At 39.0% G+C, this 19,915-nt stretch overlaps 1 protein-coding gene across 1 annotated transcript in view; it reads right to left on the reverse strand.

The window, feature by feature from the left end:
• Nucleotides 1-223: 223 nt before the first annotated feature.
• NINJ1 (ninjurin 1) overlaps nt 224-19,915 on the reverse strand; it is a 51,871-nt gene continuing 32,179 nt past the window's right edge. Inside the window, exons 3-5 of the mRNA XM_074282815.1 lie at nt 16,790-17,021; nt 4,574-4,739; nt 224-1,433 (exon numbers count right to left, since the gene is read on the reverse strand). Coding sequence (XP_074138916.1) covers nt 4,585-4,739; nt 16,790-17,021 — 387 coding nt within the window. The 3' untranslated portion in view covers nt 224-1,433; nt 4,574-4,584. The remainder of the gene's footprint in view (nt 1,434-4,573; nt 4,740-16,789; nt 17,022-19,915) is intronic.

Raw genomic sequence — 19,915 nt, forward strand, 5'->3', positions numbered from 1 at the left:
GTTTAATGACTTGCCCAACCTCCAACAAATAGCAGCCAAGCTAGGTTTAAACCTGAGTCATCTGCCTCTAAATCTGGAGCTCTTCTTACTACATAAGCAACCTAATACATTGTAGCAGTAGAAAGTTAGATTTCCTTTCCATGAATGTTGATATCCAACACTTACTGGAACCAATTGCCGATGGGCCAGTCAATGTATCATAAGAAGAGTCACACCAAAAGGCTTTCCTTGGGAAATAAGAGTATGAGAAGCTTTATTTACAATTCCATTTTCTTTCAGAAAAGATTCATTTTTAACCACAGCAAGAAATAACTCAGATGTTTTCTTTTTCTTTCACATTGCCCCTGCTTGGATGAAAGAATATCCCTATGGGCAGAGGTCTCGGCCAACCTAAAGAACAGGTAAAAATTCTGATATGGTTTCTTCTGAGCCTGGCCTGAGCCTTACTGGGAGTGAGGGCTTCTACAAGAAAGCAACATACGGGAAGCTGGGAACCTGCCACCAAAGAGGTGAGTGCCAGTGTTCACCTAGGAATGGAGGCAGCCCAGCCAAAGCAAGTCTCCCATTTGAACAGTGACTCAGAAACAGGATGAAGGAAGAAGGCCTTTTGGCAAATACTGTGGGTCAGGACCCAAGACTACTCTGTGGTTAGCATGATACAAGCTGCTTTCTAAGGAAAAAAAGAGTCCAATTTCTGCTCCTACTAGGGGAAGGGAGATTCTAAAGATCAAAAGGTCCTAGCTGGGTTTTTAAGGGCATTTTAACTTTCTTTTAAGTACACCGTGGCATGAGGAATTCAGAAGGCACAGGGGTGCTGAGGTTGATTCTCCAAATCTGTCCAATTGTTCAGCACCTCTAGGGAGACAGCCTCCAACACCCAGGGATGGGGCCCACAGGGACTCAGACAAGCCACGCATGGAAAAGCTCTGGGTTCTGCAACTGACAAAAATGACTTCTATTTATTGTCCAGTGATTTTGCAGGCATTCTGCCATTCAGAATACTCTCTGGTCTCTCAGAGGGCAGCCCATCCTGTGGCCAGGCACCTAGTAGAATGGAAGCTTCCTGAAGGCAGGAGGTATCTTAGTTTGGGTCTTTATGTTCTCAGTCCGGTGCCTTGCACATAGTCAGTGTTTAATAAATGCTTGTTGGGTTAAATTTCTTCCAGAGGGAAAGGGCAGAGTCCCAGTAAGATTTCTTCTGCACACTGAATGAAATGCCTACCCTCCCTCCCCACCCATCTAAGACAATGTGTTCAGGTACATGTGCCAATGAGTAATGATGATATGTGTTCCAGGAGAGTTCACTCAGGAAAAACATGGAAGGAGAAGGTTTGCTTAGGGAAAACTGATGTCCTTCTCCTTGCCTTTAGAGAGAAGCCATGGCTTTGGTGAATTTCTTACACCATATGACTGCAGGAAGAGAATGATGTTTTCTGTTGGAAAAGAAAAGGAGAAAAGTAAGACAGATTCCACATTTCCCCACATCTAATTGTTGACAATCCATCCATTCTTCAAGGCCCATATCAAATATCATCTCCATGAAGCCTTCTGATTTCCCCAGCTAGAAACAACTTATCCAGCACTTTATACTTCTCTTTAGGTATATGTCAGACCCAGCTAGAGACTCCATAAAGGATTGCACGTCTTTTGACAAAAGACCAGCATTAACTAAGTTTACAGGGGCCAGAAGGTTGGCCACTCATGATACCATCTGGTAAGCACGGCGGACTTATGGTCTACACTATTTCATTTTTGTCTTTCTCTAGTGTCTTAGCAGAGTGTCGGAATTTTAGCAATTAATAAATACATATTAATTGAAGACTATTGGGTGGAGTAGTGCCCACACTAATGAATTATGGATTGTTGACATATTAATATGCCAATCCCACATTCTAACTCAAATCTTGTTCAGCCCTTATTCTCTTTCCCTCTATACTATCTGCTTGGTGATCTCATTGGCACCCATGGCTTCAACTACTGCTTTTATGTAGGTGTTTTCTAGATCTCTATATCAGGGAATAAAAGCTAGTCTCCTTTCTGAGATCCAGTCCCATACTGCCAATTGTATCTCACTATCTCCAGCTGGACGTCCTGTAGTCAGTTCAAACTCAAAATGTTCAAAACAGAACTCCTTATTCTTCTTCCAAACATTCCTCCCTTTTGAATCTTTCTACCACCATCAAGGAGAACATTCTTCCAGCTACAAGACTTATAACCTCCATTTCACCCTTATTTCATTTTTTTTGTACTTTCACAATATCTCTCATAAAGATCCTCTTCTTTTCACTGACACAGCATTTTCCTTATATAGCCCTCCTATACGATACCTAGACTACTATCTGCTAACTGATATCCCTGCCTCACATCTCTTTCCCATTCTCTATTCAGAGACTGAAGTATTTTTCCTCTAGTGTATTATGCTATTTAATAAATTGCAATGGCTCCCTATTACCCCAGGATTAAATATGTTTGGTATTTAAAATCCTTCACAGCTTTGATGGTTTCTACCTTCACAATCTTCTTTACTTCCCTTCTCATCCTCTAGTCTGGCCTGTTTACTATTCCTTGCAAATAAAACTCTATCCATTTCCAGTCTCTGCTACTGGCTTATAACTGCTCATCAATGACTCCTAGTTTTCCAGGTTTCCTTCAACATACAGCTCAAATCCTACCTTCTGCACCCACTGCCACCAACCCTTCCATTTATCCTCTTTCAGTGGATCCATGCCCATTAAATGTGAGCTCTTTGAGAGAGAGAAACACATGTCTTTTGTCATTATTCGCTACCTTTTATAATACCTGGCACACAAGAAGCACTTAATCAATACTTGTTGATTGACTATTCCTCATATTCTCCTCAAGGGAAGTTATCATGTTTAATTCATCAATATGTTCAATTCATCAATATTCATCAATATAATCAATAGCTTGTCTCTTGTCTAATCTTACCGCTACCACCTTAGTGCAGACCTCCATTGTCATTTATCAAGATTGCTCTAAAAGTCTCCTAACCAGTCTACTACAGTCCTATCTCTTTCATTCAACTGCCCAACTACTTCATAGATCTGGTCACAATCTCACTCATCTGCTCAAAAATTTACATAGTTCCTTACAAGTTATTAAATCAAATTCCTATTTTGATACCTGACATTCATTTAAAGCTGTCTTTTATCTGGAGTCCATCTACTTCTTCCATTATATCTTCTATTCCTTCCATACATTCTATACATTTTTCATACATTTTTGCTTCACTAATCCCTGCATCTGGTATGTCTTTCTTTCCTTCTTTCTGTTTATTGAATTCTGATTTATTTTTTGAAACCAAACTCATATGCCACCTCCTCCAAGAAGCCTTTGCTAATACTTCATCAGGTCTCTCAACACAATTATCATGTAGCCCTGTGTGTGTGTGTCTGAGTCATAGCCCCATAACTGTAGGATCACTAAAGGCAAAGTCCCCAAATTAGTTAGATTCTGGATCTCTCCCAGTGCTTAGTCCAATATTCTATATACTTGATGTGCTGAATACATGTTTATTGAATTAAATTGAATCTTTATCATATATCACCACACATATATAAGGGTCACAGTACAGTGTTGGATTTGAGAGTCAGAAAAACTGAGGTCAAATCCTACCTCACACTCTTACTTGCTATGTCAAGAAAGGTAAATAGTACAGAGGATAGAACTTTGGGCTTGGAGTGGGGAAAATTTAAATTAAAACATAGCCTCAGATACTTCCTAGCTACATGACCCTGGGAATGTCACTTAAATCTGTCTGCCTCAGTTTCTTCAACCCTAAAAAGAGGATAATAAAACATATATCTCACAGGATTGTTAAAAGGTTCAAATTAGATAATGTTTGTAAAGAGTACAGTGTCTAGCACACAAGAGTCATTTAATTAATGCTTATTTCTCTTCTTAAGTCATTTAATTGTTTTCAGCCTCAATTTCTTCCCTTATGAGTAAGAATAATAGTATCTATTTCTCAAGGTTTCCATGAGGAACAAATCAAATAACATATGTAAAGTCTTTGATAGACCAAAGTAAGTGTTAGCCATTGTTATTCTTAAATACTTAATAAATGACTGATGAACGAATGAATTTTCGGAGATACATCTTAGGGAATAGGATGCAGTGACTTGAAAAATTGCCAAGGAGTCTAGGGAGAAAGAGTTCTTATTTGTCAGAAAGCAATCTAAAATAAGGTTCTCAGGTCAGGCTGTTCTCTTAGTGATTATTTGTGAGGAGCCTCTTATTTAGGTCACCAATCCTAGTCAGACCACTTAATGTGGTTTATTATTTTTTTCCATGTGAAAATGGACAGTGTTAAGAAACATGATTGTATTCTCCATCCTACTATCCAGCTGGATAGAGCACACAGAGTTTTTACCTGGATTCTTCGGGTCACTTGAGCACCATGACCCTCATCCACATTCTACTACTCTAAAACAGATCCCCTTGAATTAAATAAAACCTACTTCCTTCAAAGAAATAAAAAATGGTGAATAGTATGTAATTAATAAGTTTGGGCAAAGGAGTGATAGAAGGGAGAAATTTCCCAACAGCTCACCTGAATAAATTCTACTGCTGGGCAGAAATATCAACAGATGGTTTCTGAACTCCAAACGCTGTAATAAAGATGTTGACAACAACAATGATGAACACCAGCCCTGTCGCCAGGTTGTTGAGGAAATCCAGTTTTGCATGCTTGGCAGGATTGTTAAGGTCATACTTTACTATAATCAAGGAAAAAGAAAGAAAAGAAACAAGTGATTTCTTTCCAAACATACATTCTATGGATTGGTAGTTTTTAGTATAAAAAGAACCTTCTCAGAATGCCCATCAGTTGAAGAATGGCTGAACAAGTTGTGGTAAACAATTGTGATGGAATACTATTGTGCTATAAGGCATGACAAGTAAGATGGTTTCAGAAAAACTTGGGAAGACCTACAAATTGATACAAAGTGAACTAAGGACAACTAAATGGCACAGTAGGTAGAATGAAGGAAGATTCATCTTTCTAAATTCAAATCTGGCTTCAGACATTTACTAGTTGTGTGAACCTGGACAAGTCACTTAACCCTGTTTACCTCAGTTTCCTCATCTGTAAAATGAGCTATAGAAGGAACTTCAGTATCCCTGCCAAGAAAACCCCAAATGAGATCGCAAAGAGCTGGATATGACTGAAAATGACCAAACACCAACAAAAAAGTGAAGCAGATCCAGAAAATCATTGTATACAGTAATGGCAATATTGAATGATGACCACCTGTGAATGACTTAACTATTCTCAGGAATATAATGACGTAAGACGACTCCACAGTGTTTATTATGGCAAATGCTATTTATTTACCTCTATAAAAAGAACTGATGGGTGAAGTCAGAATGCTAATAGAAACATAAATATTTTCTTTTCTTTTAGTTTCATTTATTTATTTATTTAGGTCTGTAGTGTCTTTTGCAACATAACTAATATGGAAATATGTTTTGGATAACTATACAGATATACTCTATATCAAAGTGCTTGCCTTCTCAAGGAAGAATGACAAGAGGGAAGGAATTTGGAACTCAACAATTATATATATATATAAAAAGAAATGTTAAAAACTTTTTTACGTGGGATTGAGAAAAAATAAAATGAAAATATTCTTTAAAATTAAAAAAAAACATTCCTAGAGATGTAGCTAAAATGAGAAATTTATCAACCTATAAGAACAAAGCTCTACCTGAAGGGAACTGCAATGGTGTTATCATGATGGTAGAATTTAAAAATGTGCTTTCTAATTATCATTATTTTCTATTTGTCACTCTACTAGAGAATGCAGTCTACAGTGGCTGCTGGGATATGGGAAGTAAAGAAAATTCTGTTAATTAATGCTTATCAGAAATACTCAGTAACAGTCTTTGAGAGTTGCCCCAAAGTACTAAGCTCCCATGCATCATAAGTAGGACCTGAATCCAGAACTTACTGATGCTAAAGTCATTCCTGTGTCCACTACACCATGTTTCTATTTCTATTACCATCCTGAGTAATAAGCCTAAGAGATAGTCTGTCCTTTGACAAATAGGTAAATTGAGGTCCAGAGAAATGAATTGATTTGCCAACAACAGGCTCCAGGCACAAAAATGAGATCCAGAAGCAGAGCTAAGATTTGAACCCAGGTCCCCTGATTCCAAATCTAGTACTCTTTCTTCTACTGCACATTGTCTCTCACAAAGGAAAACTGCTTTCATTGGATGCTGTTATCCCATCAATGATTTGGGAACAAGGGGGCTAAAACCTAACCTCAATACCAAGAATTCTAGAGAACTGTTCACTGGAATTTAGATCTTATTACTTCCAAATGATTCATGGTTGTCTATTTCATTAGCCATTGATTTATCTTAGACACAGCAGGGTATCAATATACTTTTAAATCAAAAGATGTGAGTTCAAATCTCTGTTCTGCTATTATCTACATGATATTGGACAAATCACTTCAACTCATTGGAAATTGTTTACTTTTCTGAAAAATACAAATACTGGGGTAGGCATTCAAAGGAAAGAGCACTGACCTCGGAGTCCAAGGACACAGGATTCGATCATATTTTTGACCCTTATCACTTGTATAATAACCTTAAGCAAGTCACCACCTCCCTAACCTTTAGTCTCATTGTTATCTAGTCTTTTCAATCATGTCCGACTTTTCATGACACCATTTGGGGTTTTCTTGGCAAAGATATTGGAGCAGTTTGCCCTTTCCTTCTGCAGCTTATTTTACAGAAGAGGAAACTGAGGCAAATAAAGTGAAGTGACTTGCCCAGAATCACACAGCTAGTAAGTCTCTGGATTTGAACCAGTTCTTCCCTATTGCACCACCCAGCTGCCCTTTAGTCTTCTTAGCTGCAGAATAAGAATGCCTGACTAGATGGCCTCCAGCTTTAAATCAATGCTCCTATTGCTAGATGATTCCAATGGTTTAAAGCAGTGGTCCTCAAACTTCTTAAATAGGGGGCCAGTTCACTGTCCCTCAGACTGCTGGAGGGCCGGACTATAGTAAAAACAAAAACTCACACTCTGTCTCCACCCAGCGGGTTACATAAACGTCCTCAGTGGGCTGCATCTGGCCCGTGGGCCTGGTTTAGAGCACCTTTAATTCCTATTAAACACACACATATAGCTCACGCTACAGCTCTCTCCCTCCCTCACTTACACACACACTTTTACCATAACTAGAAAGTTTCACTTAAGGTATATATTTTTTTTCCTGAGGCTGGGGTTAAGTGACTTGCCCAGGGTCACACAGCTAGGAAGTGTTAAGTGTCTGAGACCAGATTTGAACTCGGGTCCTCCTGAATTCAAGGCTGGTGCTCTATCCACTGCACCACCTAGCTGCCCCACTTAAGATATTTCTTAACAGCACTTTGAGTCTTGTTCCTGTGTCTTCACTTCATTTTGGTCTGGGCAGTTCTGTGTTTCTCACTTGAGGTTTTTTTGGTTTTGGTTGGGGGAAGCTGCCTAAGGGCCATCTTTGTTTCATAATAGTGAGGTAAGAAAGAAAAAAAGTATCCTTAATACCTGTAGTGCAATTTTATATGGTGACTCAAGTGACCATACATGCTGGGTGAACAAAATAAATGCAAAGATAAGTCAAATTTGAAACAGCTTCTAAATGAGAGCATACCACAAGGTTAGTGCAAAGAACAGTGAGTTTGAACCTGGATTCTGTTACTAATTCCTTGAATGACCCTAAGTAAGTCATTAGTTTTCTCATCTGGACAAAAATTATCTGATTTATCTGGTCCTGGAATCAGAAAGATCAGAATTAAAACCCAGCCTCAGATACTACCTGGGCAACAGTGGGCAATTCACTTAACCTCTTTACCTCAGTTTCCTCAACTATCAAATGGGGGTGATAATAGCACCTAGTTGTTAGGAGAGATATATTTGTAAAAAGCACAAGTACTACATAAATAAAGCGCCTATCTTCCCTTTGATCTTATGAAATCTTCTGAAGATTAGGGACCAAAAGGTATTTCTCAGATTGAAGAGCATCTCAAGGTAGCCAGTACCCAGGGATAGAGAAGATATTCCCCAATGGTCCCACCAACTAGAGCTTTGAAAGTCAATTGCTGGTCTAAGTCAGAGGAGCTCCAATCCAGAGCTTTCACTAAGAGAAACATGAATTTATCAGCGTTCCTGTCCTAAGAAACAGTTATTCCAATGAATAAATATAAGTCAATGGTGATGGAAGTGGGGAGTGTCCAGCAAGGATTAAAGCTACTTAACTGTGTCAATACACTTTTCCCTAGAGTAAGGGTCCTTCTCTATCTCTCCTTTCAGAGAATCACAGAATCTCAGATTTAGGAAGAACTCCAGAGATTGTTTAACCCAATTTATACCAGAACAAGATTTTTCTTTAGAGTTTTAATAAATAATCAGGGAGCCCATGCTTTAAGATTTAAAAGTGAAGAGGAATACATTGTCTCCGGAAGCAGCCCATCCCACTAATTAATTATTTTAAAAATGTGACCCTGGGCAAAATGGAAAATACAACAGTGCCTACTTTACAGGTTGGCAATGCAGATCAAATGAGATATTTGTAAAACACTTAGCATAATGCCTGGCATATAAGAGATGGGTGGGTTGGTTGGTTAACGCCTTAAGGAGAGTACAGTATAATTGGGAAGATAAGAAATATACATTAAGATGGTGGTTGTTCTTGTTGATGTTCATCTTTCATTCTCAAAGAGGACCAAATTGACATCACTATGTCAGAGTTAAGTTAGTGTGTCCAACTGTGGCTGATCAGATCAATATTAGCTTAGAGCACTCTGCCACAGATTGGACATAAATAGTCCCCATGAACATTTGGGATGGACTCTCTAACTTTGCACATCTCATGTTTCTTCTGAGCTAATTTAATTCTGCTTTGCTCAGAGGGCACAATACTTTTTCTGATGCTGGGCAGTCCTTGTCAATGACTCTTATGTCATAGAATCAGTTATAAAGTTCTTAAGAGAGACCTTGAGTGTATCCTTGTGTCACTTTTTCTGACCACTCTGTGAGTGCTTATCCTATGTGAGTTCTCCATAAAATAGTTTTTTTTGGCAAGTGTATATTTGGTATTTGAACAATGTGGTCAGCCCAACAGAGTTGTGCTTTTTGCATTAGAGTTTGAATACTTGGCAGTTTAATTCAAAAAAGGACCTCAGTATCTGATATTTTATGCAGCCAGGTAATCTTCAGAATCTTCCGAAGACAACTCAAATGGAAGCAATTCAGTTTCCTGACATGGTGCGGGTATATTGTCCAGGTTTCACAAGTATACAACAATGAAGTCATCACAACAGTTCTGGAGACTTTCAGTTTGATGGTCAATCATTATTAAATTATACTGGCATACAGTAAGCACTTAATAAATGCTTATTCCTTCCCTTCTCATAAAGTGTAAATCTGCCTTTTTAAAATTGCTGCCCATTATTTCTCTTTTTGGCCAGAAATCCCAAGGGTCTTCCACTCCCTGATTTTTTTTTTGCACAAGGCAAAAGAAGCCATTATTTACCTCCTTTCTTACCTAGCCTTAATCACTGAATGAGCATTATCTCATTTATTCAGAGATCTATGAAAGACCTTAGGTTAAAAATCCAAGGTCTCCCATTGCATCCAGGATCATCTCCAGTCATCCTAACCTATATCTTGCCCTGGACCCAGATGACTCTGGAGGAGAATGTGTATATAACCTACGCTTACTTTATTCCTACTCACTTGCATGTTATGACATCACCTCCCTGATGTCATGGTCCTTTTTGATAACAAAGGACAAACAACAACAACCCGTTGTTCCCACTTTATCCTCTGGATCAAAAAGAATAACTGACTACTCTTCCCATAGGACCTCTCTTCAAATGCTTGAAGGGAACTGTAGCGAGCTGTCGTCTCCAGAAGCTGCTGGATCGCTCTCTGGAAAGAGATCTGCTGTGTCTACTCAAATCTTTCAGACAGATTCTTCTTCCTGTAGTGAACCATTGTCTCCAGGCAGTTGCTGTTAACTCTTGTCCAGAGAAGTGACTTCCCTTCCTGCAGAGAGCCCCATCAGGCCTGATGTAATGCAGAGACCCCCCTCTTCCTGGAGTGGTGTCCTCTTTTATCCTCCCAGAGAATGGGCGTGGGATAATGCAAGGGCTTCTGGGAAGAACCACTTCAGCCAATGAGCTTGCTCCTTCTATCAAGTCAACCTGAGTTCTCACCTTGTAATTGTCCAGACAACCTGAATTCTCACCTTGTCACTGTCCAGACAACCTGAGTTCTCACCTAGTAATCCTAACAGGGAACTGTCAACCTAATTCTCCCATTCTCACTTTCTGTTATCCAGGTTAAACATCCCCAGATCTTTATATCTTTATATGTTCTGATCTCCTTTTAATGCCTTCCTAAAGAATCTGTGGTAGAAAGGTAAAGTGAATAAGATTTCCAAGGTTTACAAAAGATACTGGGGAAGGATAAGATTTATTCATGCAACTAATCTTGAACCTATATTGAACCTATGTGAATGTTCATCAGGAAACATAGAAAAATGAAACAAGATTTAGTCCCTTACCTCAAAGAGGGTACAGTGTAATTGGGAAGACATTAGAATACATTAATTTGCTTGTTCTTATTATTGTTCATCCTTCATTCTCAAAGAGGACCAGTGACATAAAGGGAGACTTATTGACTTGAATAAGAACTGGATTTAAGGGGGCAAAGTTGCACAAAGTGATCAGCCTCACTTCCTTTTCCAGAGTCAGTGAAGTCCAGTGGAAAGACAAAAGTCAGGATAATTGGTGATGGCCTGAGATGCGATGGATGACCTTGGCATCTTCAATGTCTGACCAAGTGCCTTTATGGCAATTGGAACAAATTGTTCTCATTTGACTAGTCCACTGGGGGTAGTCTTCTCATGTCTGGAATATACATTCCTCTAACTCACTACAGGTTTGACTTACTCTCAATCTGGCTTAGATCATCTGCCAAGATGTTTTACCAGAGTATGGCCACTGTGCATGCTATGAGTTTCTGGAGCCACAAATGAGAGTTGAGTGATAAGTGGACAGAAAAAGGGTATAAACAGCTCTGAAAAGGGCTCAGCAAACCCTCATACCAGAGCTGCTAGTCTTCCTGACATTCCCTATAAAAATTATAATTAGGAGACTCATTGACCTCTAAGGGTCTTCCTAGCTCCAAATATTTAATCCCATGATCCTATGTGTGGAAAAATTTAAAATCTCAGACATTTAATAATATCTGACCCATAATTAAATAAATTCTTGTTGAATACAAAATGCTCTGAACATCAGAGAATGAACTAATTACTATGAAGGAGGCAGGGTCAGGAAGGAAGGTTAATACTCAGGGAAGATATCATGGAGGAGGTGGCATTTGAATTGGGTCTAGAATGAAGTGTAGGACTTTGAGATGTAAACAAGAATATTCCAGACGTAGGAGTGATATAAGCAAAGCCACAGAAGAAGCAGGAAGCTGAGTAGGTCAGGTATTTTGGGAGAACACTGAGTTGTCCAGTTGAACTGATTGTGTTTTCATAGAACACAGTGATCTCTGAAGAGACCAAAATGACAACGGAAAGCTATATGATGGATATATGGAGGCTGCAGCATCTCATTAACTCTGACTCATGCACCAGAAACAATGTAAAAGATGTCATCTGGGAAATGCACTGTTGGAAAAGGAAATAATAGATGAATGGATGGATGAATTAATCAATGAAAACACATATTAAGTGCTTACCATGTGCCAGATACTGTACTTAGTATTGGGGACACAAATACCAGCAAGACATTCCCTGCCTTCAAAGGGTTTATATTCTAAAGGGGAAAGGCAATACATAAAGGGAAAGGACAGTATAGTACATGTTTTAGAAATAAAATGACTAATAGCTGGCATTTAGAGAGTGCTTTAAGGTTTTGCATAATGCTTTGTAAATGTTCATTCATTTGATCCTCACAATAATCCTAGGAGGTAGGTGACATTATCATCCCCATTTTACAGATGAGAACACTGAAAATGAGGTTAAATGATTCACCAAGGTATACACACAGCTAAGTATCTGAGCCCATATTGGTACTTGGGGTCTTCCTCACTCCAATCTACAGAGCTACCCAACTGAAATAAGGAGCAAAAACATACAATTTGGAGCCAAGATAAGCCTTTGATGCAAATGCAATGCCTCAAAGTACAGCTGTGTTAACCTGAATTGGACTCCTTGATTCATTCCTTTAATTGAATCCAGAGGCAAAATGAATTTCCACTTCAAAGAATTAGTATAGTAGCCTTCCTGAGCTCCAGTAAGAATAGGGCAGGAGCAGAGATGACTGCCAAATGCCAGACACACAGACCCAAAGCATATAAAAGTGTTGAAGTGGAGGGCAGAGGAGAAGGTGGAAGATGGGGGCTGTCAGGAAGCATTGTGCAGGCACCCATCCAACTGGCCAGAAAGGGCACCTAGAAATTGAGTAAACCATGACTGGCTCCTCCTGTGGGGATGAGGCAGGGAATTATTTGCTCAGGTTTCTCTAAGCCACATCTGAAGAGCAAATTTTCCTCTTCAAGCCCAAATGAAGTGTTGGAGTAACCAAAGAAACCAGAAGCCAATAAGAGGAGAGGTAGAGGCCACTGACTCCATTTTGTGGAGAAAGCTCTTGAATAGACTTGGCAGTCTTTTCTGTTTCAAGACCAAATCTTAAGCTCTCCACGAAATATTCCCACAGCCTGTTATAAAGTGTCCAATTTTCCAAACGGCCATCCATTGCTCAAAAGCCTGCTTGACTACAGAGAAATTCAAGGCTTTGTCCAGCAACAGGATCATATGTCTATTCAGAAATGGATATAATAAATCTAACCCAAGTCTTCCTCTCTTTAGGGGAGTTATTGAAAATTTTGTTGACAATTCATAAAAGGTGAGTAATGGCCAAGAATAGGCAGGCCTCTCAAGGAAAAGTAGTAGAGCTCAATTCAGGAAGAGATCATAAGAGCACAGATTTCTAGCTGAAATGGATCTCAAAGACCATCTGATTTAATTCCTTATTTTATTTATGGAATTGAGAGAAAATCAAGTCCTACAGAAGGTAAGTAACTGGCATAGATCACAGGAATACACAGCAGAGCTGAGATTTGAATTCGGATCCTCTTATACTAAATCCATTTTTGGGTCATCAAAGTTTATGAACATGGTGCACTGAGGAAGAAACAACTAAGAGGGACCTCAAAGGTCCTAAATGCATATAAAGGCCCAGAGAAGTTAAATGATTTACTCAGTCATCCATTTAGTAACTGTCTGAGCTGGGATTTTAACCCAGGTTTCTTTGCCCTATTCCAGATCCAATGCTCTATCAATTTTGCCTTCTCCTCTGTACTTTCCTTCCCAATTATTTTCCTGCTTTTTCTCTGCAGTCAAGGAGGAGCAAAAAACTTCAGATCTCCTATTCCCAGATTCAGACTACACCTCCTAGATCTGTGAATGTCATCAATTTCTGGCTCCACACCTTTATTGGATCTCAAAAATAACTGATTTAGAAGCTGAGACCTAGAAAGGAGAAAAATATTCCTGAGGTCATACAGGCATTAAAAAACAGGGCCAGATCTTTTCCCTTATACCATACTTCAATTTGATTCCTCTTTTCATTTACTAAGTGCCTACTGTGTACCAGGGTAAGAGAAAGTTGTATTCCTCTTCTCAGTTCACTTCCAAGCACTTTGTACTTGTCAATCCCTCAGCTCTATGTAGAGCCCGAGCAAGCCCTCACCAAGATTCTATTAATGTTGGAACTAGGTCAGAAATGTTCTCAATCCTTGAGTCAAGTCAAATATTATCTCTCTGAAGCAGGAAAAAGGAGGAAATGGCCAGCTCAGAGGGGCTAAGGCTAAGGAGGCAGGGAGACTGAAGAGATAATGATGGGGGAAGGGAAGGAACAGGAAAAAAGAGAAAGAAGGAAGAGGTTCAGGGCAGAACAGAGAAAAATGATGAAGGAGTCAATAGAGAAAAGAAGCTAGGAGTTTATTTCCACAAGTAATATCTGAGATCCAGATTTAGTCCTCTTATCCAACCTCCCTATTTTACAGATGGGAATACTGAGGCCCAGGTATAAAAACAAGAAGTAGCATTTGACAGTACTTTCAGGTTTGCAAAGTGTTTAAACAGATTATCTCATCTGATCCCCAAAACAGTCTAATGTGGTAAGTGCTATTATTATGATCACTTTACAAATGAGGAAATTGAGGCAGATAGTGCTTAAGTGACCTGCCCAGGGCCACACAGCTAAGAAGTATCAAAGTCAGGTCCCAAGGTATCACCCAGTTATATAACCTTAATGAGGAAGGCTACAAAGCTTGCCCAAAGTCACAAAGATTAGTGTTGGAGATAGGATTTGAACCCAATACTTCTGGCTCCTAATCAACCCTCTTTTGACTTGCCATGCTGGCTCCTATGTGCCTCACAGCACTGGATTTCTACCTTTTCATATACTCTTCTATTTATCAATTCTACCACTGGCTCTTCCCTTCTTTCAAATTACTTAGGTTCAAAGTCACTTCCCTTTGACTAATATAATCGTTGGCCCTGGAATTTGAAGCCTGTTGAGTTTGAATCAGTCTGGTACTAACAAGTCCAATGCAGGGGCCTAGGAATCAAGCCTTATCCCAACTGTCCTGCAGGATCCAGTTTCTGATTAAATACTGTACAATGTCTTCTGGGCTGCTTGGCATCTAAGGGAAGCTTTTCCGTCCCATTTTCTGCTTTACAAAACAGACTTGGAGTTCTTTCCCTCTTTCCAGAGGTGGAGGGCTACCATCAGACACAGCCAATGTGCTAGTTTTTATTTGTTTTTGTTTTTTTCATTTCCATCTTTGTAACAAAGGTAAAGAATGGGAGCAGGATATATAAAAGAAAAGATATAAAGAAAAAATATGTCAACAAAAATTACATATACACACACATAAACATGGATGTGTATGCATGAGCATAAAATAGAAGAAAGACTTAGAGATTTGATTGAGTTAATAGCTTACATATTTATGGATGGCTGTGTTCATTCTGAGCCAAAATACTTGAATAATAGCAGCTAGAATTGCTTCCCTGTACAGTAATACCAGTTGCCTCCCTGTTCCCCCTCAGGGATCCTGCTCTACAGTTCCAGGAGTTTTCTGAACCTTGCCTTCATTACCACTTCACTCTAAATGCCTCTTCCTTGCTCTAATTGACTTTTTCTATCCCAGAAGCCACCTCTAACTACTTGGCTGTTTTCCTGGTCTGTCCACAAGGATCAGGTTCTTAGTGCACATAGAGAAAATGGCTTCAGAGGTCAGCACCAGTTGCTAGTACGGAATTAACACTTGGGTGACCTACAGTTATTGACATTTATGTAAATCTAAAGCAGGGAGTTAACTATCTGCAAGCTCAGATGGTCCCCAAAGCAGAAGTACCATACTCTGTACATGACTGGTACAAGCTGTAGGCGTATTATGACCCATAACCCAAACCTCAGATTATGCAAGTGTATTTGTGTGTGTATGAGACTTCCTCGGAGAGCTTCTCCTTCTACCTCAAGCCCACACAGTGTGGTGCAGAGGAAAAAATATTATTGGCTTTGGTCATCAGAAGACCTGGATTTGAGTCTCAGTGATATAATGTAATGTAATAATGAGCAGTAATGATGGTCTTGGAGTTGAGAAGATCTGAGTTCAAATGCCATTTCTGACACAGGGCAAACCACTTAATCATTCAATGTCTGAGCGATAATTTAGGAACTCATTTAAAAATCATAAATGTATCCCAACAATGGGAAGAAGACATATCCTTCCTATATTTACCTATATTGATATGTCTCACGACCTCTGTACATTACTACCGTATTTTCCATTTTTAAAAGGATTTTATATAATTTTATTTACTCACTTGATACAATCCTGGAAGGTGTTATTAACCCCATCTACAGATAAGTAAGCTGAGACTCAGAAAGGAAAAATTATTTTTCCAAGGTCACATGTGTAGTAAGTAGCAATTCTACCATTTGAACCCACATCTTCTGATTTCTGAGCTCTTTTTACTACCCCATGTGGCTATCTGGATAAATTGTTCCACTTGGAATCAGGAAGATGTGAGCTGCCTAAGATACCTGCTTGTTAGAAAACCCTGAGAAAGGCACTTCAATTCCTAGCCTCAGTTTCCTCAGATATAAAATGGGGTTAATAATAGCATCTACATTGTGGAGTTGTTTTGATATTAATGAAATAACATATATAAAATATTTTACAAGCTAAAGGCTCAGTGGAATTAAGTGATTTCCCCCTAGATCACACAGCTTGTTAAGTGATTGAGCCAGATTTTGAATTAGGTCTTCCAGGAATCTGCCTACCACTGTGCTACCTCCTGTGATCTCAATTCAGTGGATGTTGGGATAAGCAGTGATGTCAGGACCCTGGCAAGGTACTGCTGGCAAAGTTGTGACAGAGAGCAATGAGCATATCCAGATCAGGCCATGCTGAGGAACAGCTCACCTAAGGTATGAATAGTCAACTAAAGAGTAGCCATTAGGGCTTCAGAAGGAAACCAAATGGTAGTTAGGATCATTAGGATCAATTTCTTTGATTAGGGCTAAGCTTAGCTGTTTTTATCAAAAGAAGGTATTAGTTAGTGTCCTCTAAATTTTCATACCTTGGGACAAAGTTTCTATTACCCTACCTTAATTATTCCTTATATTATAACTCATAAATTGTGGGTGATCTGCAATAGATAACAGATAGAGTACATACCCAGAAAGATCAGAAGCACGCCCACTCCCACCTGGAGTACAAGGGAGACAGAGATGAGAACGATAAGTGGGACAAAAAATGCGAAGGAGGGTCCTTGTTCTATCACAGCCTTTAGCTGGGAGGCATTGGCCATCAGCAGGGCAATGTCTAGCATGCTTTCAGCTGCACTCTTCTTGTTAGCATAGTGGTTCATGTTGATGGATCTGTTCCTCCAGCCCCAACCAGCGACAGACTAAAAGGGAAGAGGGGAAAAGGATTAATTAACAAAAGGACATGCAGCCAGCTGAAAAGCTGAAAGATAATGCTGTGGTATCAGCTAATAGCTCACACTTATATACAACACGTTAAGATTTATCCAAGACTTGGCTTGCAAGTAAGTATCATAGAAGCATGACTTTAGAACTGGACACAACCCTTTTAATGAGGAAACCGAGGTCCAGAGAAATGAGGTGCCCAAAATCATCTGGATAATAAGTGGCAGAGCTGGGATTTAATTCCAGATTCACGGACTTTTCCATAGTACTATTATTTCACTGATGAAGGAACTGAGGCTCAGAGGCAGAAAAGGACCTAAGTGGTTGGCAAATGTGAAACAGACACTGAAGAAACCCACTTTCCCTTCTTCCATACCCACAATTCCTGAATCTCTTGTGGATATCACAAGGATCTTTAGCAAGCTTATCCCCATACTGTTTGCTTCTTAAATATGGATTTAGATAATTATACCTCCTTGAAACAGAAAGGAAAAAACAATTAGAAAATCAAATAGAATATATAGCTATTTCTTCCCCTCTCCTTTAGTCACCAAAGTGACAGAGAGACTAGTCAGCACAGTAGAAAAAGCATTGAAAAAGCATTGACTGGAATTAGAGAAATGAGAATAACTCCTACTTCTGGTGCCATCTACTTTGATGACCTTGCACAAGACACTAGCCTCCCACTAGCTTCAACTTTCTCAAAAAACATGGGTAAGACAAGATGACTTCTGAACTCTTGACCTTGGGTCATGTTTGGGGTATTTATTTCTCTCCTTTTTATGTAGATGATGGCGTGAGAGTAGCTTTACTATGTCCCCAGATGCCTCTTAACTAAACTCAGTCTCCTTGCAAAAGAGAAGGGATAGAGAGAGTTACAGTAAAACATAATACTAGAGTATCTGGATACAAAGTCAAGAAACTTGGGAGAGGGGAGGTTCATGATTCTGATACTTCATCACCTTAGAGAAGATACAAGTTTTCTAAATTTTCACCTTCGTAATCTGTTCAATGAGGATAATAATGTCTAGAGTATAATCAAGGGATTATAATGGGAATCAAATGAAAGAAAACAACATCTCCCCAAATTTTAAACTGCCCTAAGACTTTAGGATACTTCGTGTCTGTCATGTTGCTATGTAGATTAAATGTAAATAAAATTTAGAGAACAGTATTCCATAAATGTGTCTTCTCCACTTGAAAGCTTCATCAGAGCTTTATCCCCACAACAATGTCATGAGAAAGGTAAAAGTTATACCCATATCTTCTGCAGAGCTGTTAGCTCAGCTTTCTCAAAGGGGTGGGGTTGTCCCTAAAACACAGGTAGTGAATTCAATCATTCATTTAACATAATTTGGTGTTCAGTTTTGGTTTTGTTTGTTTGTATAGGGTCTCTAGCTGGAATAGGAGGTGAAGAATCCATTCCTGCCAATTTCAACCTGTGGAAAACTTTAAACTTGCTCATTTTTTTTTTGACTTGGTGGGTTTGCCCATCATAGTGACCTTCCCCTCCCAGGAGCTCACCATGTTGGTGTTGGACTTTGAATAGATACTCAATCAGCTTTTGACCTACTTACTGCAGCTCATAACTCCAAACTCCAGGGATCAGTTTCCCCCAGAGGTATGAACCACATGCACACACTACCACAAGCTTGGACATACATCTCTTGATCAGGTACTAAATTCAAAGACCTGCATCCAGCACTATGGGAAATTCAAAAATAATGAAGACATTGTCCCTGTTCAAAGAGCTTATGCTCAGGGTAGGGATGAGAGAGTAGATAAAACACATGTGCATAAATTGATAAAAATAGCTGATATTTATTTAATGTTTTCAAATTTGCATAACTCTTTGCATACCTTACCTCATCTGATCCTCACAACAATCTCCTCATGTCAATCAGGACAGAATCATATAGTAACTGAGTAGTACTAGTATTATCCTCATCTAACAAATAAAGAAATTGAGACTGAGAGAAGGGTGGATTGAGTGACTTGTCCAGGATCATTAAATTAATAATTTCAAAGGCAGTATTTGAATCTAATATTTCTGGGTCTCAGTTTCTTCATGTGTAAATTGGGGATGATACTAATAACTATTTCACAGAGTTATTGTAGGAATTAAATCATATGTGTAAAATGCTTTGCAAACTAATGTTTGCTGCTTTATAATTATACTATCAAATCAACTATGATAAGATCTATGAGTGTTACAAAGAATATGTTTTAAAAGGTCAAGGGGGAAAAGATTACTTCTACTTGGGAGGAAGAAGAAAAGCTTTAGGTAGGAAGTAGAATTTGAGTTGAGCCTGAAAGGATTTTGTATTTTCAATCATTTTTCACTTGCATCCAATTTTTCATGACCCCATTTGGGGGGAGTAGATGTTCACTCCAAAGACAACTGTAGTGATTGATCATTTCCTCCTCCAGATTGTGGATGCATAAGGAAACTGAGGCAATTTGTTTAAATGACTTGTTTAGAATCATATAACTAGTAAGTGTCTGAAATAAGATTTGAATTCAGAAAATGAATCTTCCTGACTCCAGGCCTGGAACTCTATTCACTGGCCCACCTAGCTTCCCTGGAAGGATATGTAGAATTTTAAAAGATAGAAATGGAGAGACAGATTCCAAGTGGAGAGGAGTAGATGAGCCATGACATAAATAAGACATAACCAGGCTTTCAGAAAATGGGGGATTTTTCAATGTCAACAATATCAATAATAGCAATCATATTTCATTGTGTTAGGAAGGAGTGTGGATAACACTGGAACTTCCCCCAAAACCCGAGGCAGTTAAGACCTGTTGCTAAACTATAAACTTTGCAGATCTCTATGGATCTTCCTATCATTGCCCTGGGTTTCCATTATCT

The sequence above is a fragment of the Sminthopsis crassicaudata genome, chromosome 1 (assembly GCF_048593235.1).
Source record: "Sminthopsis crassicaudata isolate SCR6 chromosome 1, ASM4859323v1, whole genome shotgun sequence".
Taxonomy (NCBI): domain Eukaryota; kingdom Metazoa; phylum Chordata; class Mammalia; order Dasyuromorphia; family Dasyuridae; genus Sminthopsis; species Sminthopsis crassicaudata.